The sequence below is a fragment of the Ostrinia nubilalis genome, chromosome 16 (assembly GCF_963855985.1).
Source record: "Ostrinia nubilalis chromosome 16, ilOstNubi1.1, whole genome shotgun sequence".
Classification (NCBI taxonomy): Eukaryota; Metazoa; Arthropoda; class Insecta; order Lepidoptera; family Crambidae; genus Ostrinia; species Ostrinia nubilalis.
The window spans coordinates 4149725-4160739 of NC_087103.1; the positions used below are offsets into that span (position 1 = coordinate 4149725).

At 36.2% G+C, this 11015-nt stretch overlaps 1 protein-coding gene across 1 annotated transcript in view; it reads left to right on the forward strand.

Moving 5' to 3' along the window:
• Positions 1–6951, forward strand: part of LOC135079253 (tumor necrosis factor alpha-induced protein 8-like protein) — a 45836-nt gene extending 38885 nt beyond the window's left edge. The window contains exons 3-6 of the mRNA XM_063973846.1: positions 2459–2592; positions 3714–3872; positions 4171–4268; positions 4370–6951. Coding sequence (XP_063829916.1) covers positions 2459–2592; positions 3714–3872; positions 4171–4268; positions 4370–4541 — 563 coding nt within the window. The 3' untranslated portion in view covers positions 4542–6951. The remainder of the gene's footprint in view (positions 1–2458; positions 2593–3713; positions 3873–4170; positions 4269–4369) is intronic.
• The last annotated feature ends 4064 nt before the right edge of the window (positions 6952–11015 follow it).

An 11015-nucleotide genomic window follows, 5' to 3' on the forward strand; every position in this document is an offset into this window, starting at 1 on the left:
CGATCTTGTTACGTAATGTAATGAAATATGCATTTATTGCTATATACATTAGCGATTTGTAACGATGAAACGTGAATGGAATGAGAAAATGGGTATGCAATAACCTTCCTTATTGGCCTTCGAATAGGTACAGAGGGAAAATTCACTTCCTATATTAAATATCAGAACGTTATGTTTGTGTGAGAATGTGATTTTTATTGAGATTTCAATTTCGTTTTCACATGAGAAGTTAATTTATTTAAACAGTGGAATCACTCCTTTGAAGAAAGTCCCAACCTTATTTAGGTTTAAACATCTGTTTTTTCAGCTGTAAAAATAAATAAATCTTCGGTAAACAGTAATAACTTCGCATAATTTTCTCGAACGGCCCATAAGGTGTCAGAAAATGTGTTATAACAATATTTGCCGGTTCTGGGTCAGATGTAGGTAATATGAAGGGTAAATAGATTAGCTTTGTTAGCTCAGGCGTAGGCCGGAGATGCGATAAATCGCATGTGGGGTAGGTGCTCTACATATTACATAATATGAGTGTACAATATGTTACATAATATGCTTGATCCATTGTAAAGTCAAACTAATAAGGTCGCCCCTACGGCGAATCGGAAACTGAATCATTTTGTTGAGAAAAATATCTTGATTAAACCGTCTCAAAGGTTAAATCGATTAGATTTTATTCTTCTAGTATAAAGTGAAATTGGCTGTAAGACATACTTTTGTTTTATAGGTAACTAATAGATAATATTAATCTATGATTAAAGAGACAATAATCTGTCCATATTTTAAGCACCATATTAGCACATTTCTCAGTCTGTTGACGAGTAGGTACGTCGCGACGAAAACAAGCAGTTAGCAGTTCATTGTTCCACTTTAGAGATCCAATTGAAGTGCAATTGTCCATTGTCCGCGGCGGGATGATACAAATTCGTCTTGCTCATGCGCAGGCAATTGTAAACACTGAGCCAAAGCACACGATGCGTTGCGGCGCCGGTGCGACGCCGGAGCGGTATCGCTGCGTCGTCTTAGGGGATGTTCCCACGGTAATCTTCACGACAAAACTGGACTGTCGTCTGAACGAACACACACAAAGTGTGTTGAAATTCGAATTACAAAATCGAATGGATCGGTTTTTTGCGGGACATTGCAAACGGAATTCGTTCGTTCGTGCGTAAACGTTAATATTAAAACACGTATTCCTGCAAAAACAGGATGTCTCCGTGGTAACAAGCCTTTACATAGAAATATCACACACGAGAGATGCGGCGCCGCAATGCATCGTGTGATTTGGCTCTAACACCGCCCAATTGATACGGCCATGTGCTACATCGCGCTGGAGTGGCGGATCAAAACAATTTCTTCGGCTGGCGCCGGTCTAAAGTGGATACGTTGCTAATTTATTGGTGTGTTTCATAAACTAAATTAATTAACTAACATCTCTCGAACCAATAAAATAGAGCGGCAATCTTATTTTCTGGAATTTCTCAGTCTCTGTCAGTTAACGAATAAATCTAATTTTCACTATTGAAAGATTACTGATCAGAAGTGGTATTATTAATTAGTCTAGCCTTCTAGCATTTACAATTTTATTGAAGTTTTAACCGATCATCACCGAATATGCAGTTAAGATTGGAGCAAAAATATTTCGCAGTGTTTATTTACAGCATCGTGTTGAGAGAACGCGAATCCATTCGATAATGTAACACTCGCAAGTAATCATTCGGAACGGGATGCTCCAGTAACAGCCCGGAATGGCGCTCGCGTGAGAGTTCCAAGTCTCATATCCCCGCAAAAGTATATTATAATATCTGTGGCAAAAGTATAAGCTGAAAGAATAACTTCCGCGTGCACTAACCAAACTTTGCCGCACAAAATCCTCAAATAACTTGTTTGTTGTTTGGGTAAGGAAGTGTTCGATATAACAAATGCGCATCGTGTTTCCTTGTTAAAATTAGTTTTGAATAATCTACCAATAAAATGCAGCTAGACTTAATTGGGACGAGACGATAATTAAGAGGTATTGTTCTAGTAAATATTTTAGTTGAACCAATCGGAATGTCAATTTATTCGTCACGCAGAGTCATGCATGCGCATGTATTAATGAGTAATGGATGGTTAATTATCGAATGAAACAAGTTATTTCTGATCAGATGCTTACTGCTTGCACATTATTACATTAGTTGTTTTAAGTGCGGATTGTAATTGTTTCAAACTATTACATTTTATTCTGGCAACCTCACACACACGTGTTTTTCTGTTGTCGAAATATATCCTGTAACCTGGAACATAAGACTGGTTTTGTATTTAACTTCTAAAAATGGCAGATGTGAGAGAAAATAACATCATAAGTCACTCTACAGAAAATCGTACGTATAGAAGTGATACTTTCTCTCTGCCTTCTACACTGCGTATACTTTTGAGGGTAGTTGTGTTTCATATATTGACGGTACTTGTGTTGTTGCAGCGATGGAGGGCGGCGCGTGGTGCGCGCGCGACATCTCGCTGCGCGCGCAGAAGAAGTTCCTGTCGCGGGTCGGTGGCACTAGCAGCGCTCGCGCTCTTGTGCTCGACGAACACGCTGCCAAGTTACTTGACCAAGTATGTACTAAAAACTGTAGTCTTAAGGCACATTTACACTGCGCGATAAATAGCCAAGTCAAATATGAATGATTTTCATCCCCACTCCACTGTCTTTTTGACTTGACTCGGCTAATTTCCGCGTAGTATCCGCCATAAGCTTAAAACATTGAATAGACTCTCTCACGCATTGTTTCTTACTAGACTAGACTAGCTGGACAGCAGTCGTCGAACTTAATATCAATACAAACTGATTTAGTTTTGATACTACATTAAATCATGCTGCCCACAATAGTACCTACTTCAGATTTTCAGAGAAAGGTATACGAGCGACCCTATACCAGAAAAGTATGATGACCACTGCGCTACCTCCCCACAACAACTGTCATGTTTTATCATTTGTTTAGGGGGACTGATCAATAAGCTGCTAAAACAGAGTTTTAATAGGACACAGAAATTAGAAGATATTCTTATCAACCTTGATCACCACCATGAAGAAGAACATTTATTTATGTGCCCGCCATTTCTATTAGACGGATGATACTCGTATTTCAAATTGATGTTCTTATTGAAATCGTATAATTTATATTGCTCAATATATTTTTCAACTCAACAATCGTAATTGCTATAGCCTGAATGTGTATCCAAAAGGAAAAATGGCGCAATCAGTCCAGCGAACTAGTCTAGTGAATAGGTATGTAGGTAAAATCGTGATCAAGAATTATGATATCACGTCCCACCACGTTCTGATTGTGGGCTAATCGACAATGCACTCAGTGACTAACTTTAAAACATTAATCATACCATTTACGCGCACCTACATAAATGACATACCTACATCTTTAGAATTGCATGTGTTATTTTCGATTTTTTCAAAATTTTGTGTTCGAATGTTTCGGGGAAAACCTTACTCCATTAAATACGTTCTTACCACCATCTGTCTCATCTAGCTTAAAAAATGAGACCCATAGAAAGAGTCGCTATGGGAATGCGGATAGGTACCCTGTTTATCACCCGTAGAAATTTGGTACAGGTAGTCTAAAATCAACGTAAGAAAGAAGTAAGCTAACAATAATATGACGTTACGTGACGTTACCTTATACCAGCGGTGAATATAAAATATGGCATTTCTCCCGTTCCAGTTCCTGACGGTCCTTCGCGAGCGCGTGGAGAAGCGCGAAGCAGAGAAGCTGGTGAAGCACGTGATCAAGGCTGCCGTGAAGCTGGGCGTGCTGCGGCGCCACGGGCAGCTGTCGCCGGCTGACGAGCGCGCGCTCGCTGCCTTCCGCTCCAAGTTCCACGTGAGTGTCTTATGTCCACGTCATAAGGTCTACTTCACAATCAATAGCTGAAGCTGGGTGTGCTGCCTTATGCTTCAAGTTCCACGTGTCATGAGTAGGATATACCACTGTTGAGAGTGGAAGTTTCCCAACCCATAGCACAGGGTATGCGTAACATTTTTATTGTTGGGAATGGAACTATCCTCATCACGCATCCACCATCTCAGGCATGTTTCATCCAGGGTTCTGCATAGGATTTCGTTTCGAATATGGTTGTCAGATTTTAGCCTGAACTTACAAAATCTTATCGTGTTTCCAGACGGTGTTGATGGCTGTGGTATCATTCTGCGAAGTCGATTTCTCTTACGACCGAGGTTTCCTACAAGATGCTCTTCGCGAGTCACATCAGTCGCTCAAGTAAGATATAAATTATTTATTTACATAACATTAATGAACATGTATTAATCTATTGTTTCTTTAGTGAATAATGAACTAAATTCGCCGTTTTTTTATTCCAGATCAGTTGTAGAGCGCCACCTTTCAGACAAATCCGTGTCGCGACTTGCCGGAGTGTTCTCCCTCGCGTCCCGAGGTGAGCTCCTGGACTCTCTGTTCGCAGGCCAGTGCGACGAGGATGTGCTCAAACTCTCCAGGATGCTGCGCAAAGAACTGGACCGGGGCCTGCTTTAATCCCCCGGGGCCCGCCCCCCTGTGCCGTCCTACCACTACCAAAGCTGTGCGTACCATCCCAAGCAGACTCACGTCGCAATCCACGGGAGATAACTGAGTATGAACGGTATCTCTAGCGAACGACTATGGGATCACATACAACAATATCGTTATCTCCACAAATGGAGATTGGATTTTCTATTCTTAAGTATTCAAAGATATTATTAGGAATAAAGATTTTTCTATTGTCACGAGGAATGCTTGCACGTCGCAACGTGCAGACGTACTTGTTGATGACATGATTGGAGTTTACAAGGAAGGGTTTTAGGGCCGTGTTTTTATTCGAATTAGTGATGGTCTCGTATTGTGATCGTTTCTGACTTTACAGTGAAACTTACAAACTATTCTGTATAAAATCATCTAGCGCACAAAGTCAATATTTGCGTTACACTATTTACAAATTAAATCTGTAACTCCAATGATGTTATGAATGTCAACACCACGGTAGGATCTCAATTAGTAAATTAATTCTTGCTTGTGCGTTAATTTTGCTTCTGCCATGATTTGAGTAGGCGCACTTATCTTTAATGGTTATTTTATATGGTACTACGCCATATTCAGAAAACGACTTCGTTATTGAATGTGGTATTTCTGTCAGAGGAATTCGTCGAAAAGGTTTTAAACAATTTTCATGTTAAGAATGCTAAACATGTATTGTCTTTATATTGATCGGGTATCGGGTGTAGATGGAAATACTCGATGTACTAATTTTGTATAATGATGGGAAATGTACTGAAGATTTTTTATAATCGAAGAGATAGTCTCTTCAGGAGTCTAAATGAATTTATGTGTGTTGATGAATGGATAACTAGAAAATGATATTTGTTTAATAATTTGGTGTCGTACGAGTTCAATAGGATCATTGTTTAGCTAAGTCGTGTTTGTAGGAACGTGTATGATTTAATTGTATGACTCTACCTACTCAAGATTATCTCACCTTTTTATTGAGGACGTTTTAACTGTAGTCAAAGTATCCTATTTTATAATCTTGCCTTACATGCCAGTATTTTATTAAGCAAATGACTATAAGACTAAAGGAATACACAACCAAATTAAACATTGAGATCTGACTATGTCGATGTATAAAGCTTGCCTGGATTTTTAGAATTTTATATTATTATGCTTTTTTAATTTATGTATCAATTAACAAGTTCGATACTGCATTTAATAATTGTAAATATGATTGTATTGACTAATTTTTTAATGTAACACTTATTGTAACGGTTACCAGATTTACAATATTTTTATGTCTTAAATTATGATAGGCTCTAAATATCTTGTATGAGTTTATATGTAATTTTAATGTTCAAAAATATAAAGTTTCAGGTTATTCGGTATGGTTAAAATACTGTTGGTTTCGAAAATGAAATAGTAATTAGTATTTTAAGTTTTTATATATTTATTTTTTGTTATACGAAGTTTTGGTTAGTTGAAGCGACTCTACAAAATAATGTTTACACAATTTCGGACCAAAATCGTAATATCTAACAGTTCTAACATATCTGAACTTCAATTCATATCTCACTATTTAGCAATAACGACATATTGTAGTCATAGCGTACGATGATATTGTTTTAATTAAGTTTAAGTAAGTCCCAAATTTTACCGCATTCGACTCTTGCCTAATCGTCACTGTGTAGTGTGATGTAATTTGTTTGAATGTTTAGGTGTTAACTTGTTAAAAACATTGTATTGCTAATAAATTTCATGTGTGAACCCAAAGGAGGAACCATAAATTACGCTAATTTACTAAATGCCTGTTGGTCAACGACTCTACCTTATTAACAAATAATTCTTCCTTCTGGACCATTATTTTTTCTTTCTTAAACTTACAAAACGTGTCAAAGGATGTCAAACCCAGGATCTCTATCTTGAGAGAGTTTATATTCTCTAACTACTGAAGGACGGAAGCTCTCTTAACTTGATTAATAAGTTACGTTACAATCTTTTTGACATTCAATGGCTAACCTAGACTTAGGGCTCTCGCCCACGGCGACTTTTTGTCGCGCGTTTCGTAAACGAGCGACAGCATCGCTACTAACGCGCGTTAGTCGCATTTGCAACGAACTACAAAAGTGATGCCAACGCGCTACTAACGCGCTACGCTACAGCAGCGCGACTGCATCGCTACAAAATGTCGCCGTGGGCGAGGACATTGAAAGTAGCAGCGGTAATTTTGGTTCCTCCCTATCACGAAGTGAATACGTGTTTCTAGCTAGCGAGCACCGACTTCATAGCTAGACGAAATCAAAGACGTCCATATAGGAGTTGTATTAAAAGACAATATTATGTGTGTGTTTATACTCTCGGCGACTCTCTCTCGGTTAGTGTGGGGAATATTATAATGCACATATCGACTAAACTCACATCTTAAAATTATTCTAACTTGGGTAGTTACTTAGTTATAAGTACTTTGTTCAAGTTATAATTCAATTAAATTATTTAAGAAAGTGAACAGTTTGCAACAAAAAAATGTAGAGTGTAAATATCACACTTCGGCGAGCTAGTTACTTGGTTTTAGTGTGTTTGATAAAACAATACTTTTTATAAATGACTAATTTCCTACGAGATGACGAATTTCCTTTTTAAGGTTTTCTTCATTGAATGAACTTCTGTACATCTCAAAACGAGTGGGTTAGTCTGTGTGTGTTATAGTTGTCCCTCTAAAATTAAGATCACTTTTTAAGTCACACAACGCATTTTTTGATTCGTTTACTTTGTCGATAGCACAATAATTAGTAGCAATGTATGTACAGGCTTTGGATTGGGTTATCGTTTGCATTTCGCTGGTCTATGAAAGTTTTACAAGAAATATCTACTTATTGAGTTGACTCTTAAACTATTATAGTCATATCTTGTAGTCACTATTGTAATTCTTTATTATAATGGACACTTTGTCAACTCAGAAACTATTTTATCGTGTGAATTGTAATACCTTAGTGCACAACACTAGATTCAGACTTCAAGAGCCACCAAAAGCGTCTGACTAGTCGGTTAAAAGTGTAGAAAAAATTGAAAACAAAGTCCGTAGAGACAGTAACACAAACTTGTGTAGAATAATGTGCAAATTGGAAATCAAAGTCCACAGAACATACTCTGAGTGATTTTAAGGGTTGTAAAAACACTTTTACCTCTTGATATTTCGTTTAAATTCTTGGACCAGCGAAAAGCAAAAGGTATTTTTGTCTGTAGCACTGGAGCACGCCATGACGTGGGGAGGCCGTGTCCGACCACCTTTACTTTCGATGTTAAGCTGTGGTATAATTGTAATAAGATTTGATATCAAATATACAATTGATAAGAATTCTGTATTTTATTAAATGTGTCCCTTTTCTTTTGATTTGATTCCTGTAGGTAGAACTTTAGAGTAGCAATCTGAGTATGCAAAATCGGTTGGTAACAGGGCACGTAAATAGATGGTACTTTTTTTAAACTCAAGTAAATCAAGTGTTCCTATTCTGAAACTGTACTGATACTCTTTCACGCAAAAACTACTGAACGGATTTCGTTGAATCTTTACAGTGCAGTGTTATTGTTTATAGCCCAGAATAACATTTAAGCTATAATTTATGACGATATGTGACAAACTAAATTTCATGCAGGTGAAGCCGCGGTAAAAAGCTAGTCATTATTATTATTATTAAAATATCAATTGGAAACCATATAGTAAACAAACCAACACTAAGTAAACGGAGATCTTTAGTGTTAAATTCATTTCAGTTTTTACACTAATTTTTAATATTAGTTATTAAAAAATATCCAGATATTTGATAACACCTGAAATGGATAAGGTAAATAAATAAAACGCACAATTATGTGAAAGCACCAGTCAATAATTTATTTACTAAAATCTCTTCTTAGTATATAAACCTGATATCGGTGAGGTGATGACTACGTGCGGTGATGTGGCAGCGAGCGCTACTTCAACTGATCACTATTGATCACCCATGAGGTGAACATCTAATAGCTGTAGCAAAATTTCAATAGACCTAATGTATAGTAAATGTATCAGTGAACAGTGAGCTGGTATGTTAAAATCCTGCTTTGATTATAATATTATTATTGCTATTTGAAGAAAAATCATCACACAGTAACGATTAATAGTTATTGTAATGAAAACGTACGTATGGGTAGCATCAGTATAAAATAGGAAGGAATAGCCTGCAAACTGAAAAAAAAAATCACACGCCATCCAAGTTTTTGATCATAGAGCACTTCGCACGAAGCGTTGCCAAAAGTTATCTTATTTATTTTTACCATAAATGCTTTTTGCTACTTTAAACGATGCTCTCAACATAGCTCGATCAAATTCCATCTAAACATCAGTAAAAGATTCGTTAAATGCTCCTAAATGACAAAGTATTAATGTGAATTTCAAACTGGACCTACTGACGTGTTTTATAAAAAGCGTAGGTATATTCAACCACCGCTTAGCTCTACCAAAGGAAAGATTAACCAGAAGTTACCTTTCAGTCCGACCTAAAGAGCCTGAAAACTTCAAGAATGTTTTTTTTATGCACAACAAGGCAGGTATTTGACCACAATCGCATCCGATGTTAAGTGGGATGTAGTCTAGGATGGTACATATCTGCCCTGTAAGTGCCTATTTACTCTCGCCTTGAAAAGGCCCGGATTATAGTATGATCATGAACTACTGAACTAAGATGATGTTGTATTGAAGTATTTCTAACTAAATTACTTTGTACTTTTCGGTAGCTAAAGATGGAGTAACGCCCGCTGAGCCACTACAATTTTCTGCAAATAATTTCTACAACACTCATGGACATCGATTGAAAATACAAAAAACACTGATTCGATTAAACGTAAACATTTACTGGTATGTTACTTATTATTACATTATTCACTTATAGTTAACAATAAGAACGAGACAGCGAATGTCTTCAATGACTAAAGCGATGACTATTTACATTTAGTTTTTTGGAATGCAGAAGTACGGATTCTTAAGAATACAAGTAACTCTTAAAATATTCGGTTACGTAATACAAGACTAAAGATAATAATTACCTTAGATCAATCGTAACGTTCTAAATATACTGTTGTACAGTTATTATTCCTCATTTTAAATTTTCGTTTTTATATCGATTTCATAGTTATTTTTAAGAATTAAATTCACAAATCAAAATAATTAGGACTAACAGAATGGATAGGTAAATAAAGTTTAAAGGAATGTTCAGAAACCATCAGAATAAATATTTAATTAAAGCATGTAACTTAATTATTAGAAAGGAATGAGATCTGATAGTGAAAGCGCCATCTATAGTGATAAGTTCGCACTAGAAGGTACGGCTAAAAGCCCAAAGCCTCTTCAAATGAGCTTTTACATTTAGATTCTAGGTCACACTACCTACATTTAGTATAAAATAGATTTATTTCTCTAACCTAATACTATACATATTTATGAACTTACTGACCAAAATGAGTATTGAAATGAGTTCAATGTTGTTTGTGCTTATTATGCCTTAAAACGACTCTACTTTATTATTCTGCCCACACAAACCATGTAAGCACGAACAATATTGAATTTAATCAGATGATAAATAAATACATACGTATCAATCCGAAAAATCTGCATTGATAAATAAAATGACAAATATTAAAAATTAAAGTCTAATTTAAAATTATACAAATAAAAAGTTCGTCTGACCAAACTTAATTCTATAATTTATCCTTAGCGTTATAGTTAAATCTATGAAACAATTAGTATTATCATTTGTAGTGTTATTCACCAATTTCCGTGCTAAATAGTATGTCTTATCAATCTACTTGAGTATAATGCTTTGGTTCAATCTGAGATCTAGTAACGTGTAGACTTAATATTGTCGAAGCCAACAATTACATAGCTCTAAACCACACCGGGACACATTAAATACATGAAATCGTATCCATTACATCAAGTGTCTTACATTTAGATATGTAGAATAATTAGAGAAATTGGAATACAAGCCGAATTAGGCAGCTTGTACACCGCTCATCTACAGCAAACACACGATCACCTGTGTTCACTACTTAGACACAAACTATGATTACATCGGGGAATCTACACTCGGGATTTATCAAACTGTGCGTTAAACATATTTTAAGCAAATTATACATTCGTATTACTAATAAAATGAAGTCCAAAATAAAGCGATAATTTCACTATCTAATAGAAAATATCGTAACATTATAATACAAATTAACGCTAAATTAAGCATTCATTCCTGTGTGGACTTTGGCTTGGCCTTCTTACGATTTATAACCACCCTCGCCGCAGGACTCCGTGCGGGGATAATGAGTGAACAATATTAACGATAATTAATTCATTTCCAATCGTCAAATCATCTCGTTGCAATAAGAAGGTAATCTTTCTTGTTCGCTTTGCGTTTCGTATGGGGATGGTCAGAGTCAGCTAGTTTAGCACACTCATTTAGTACT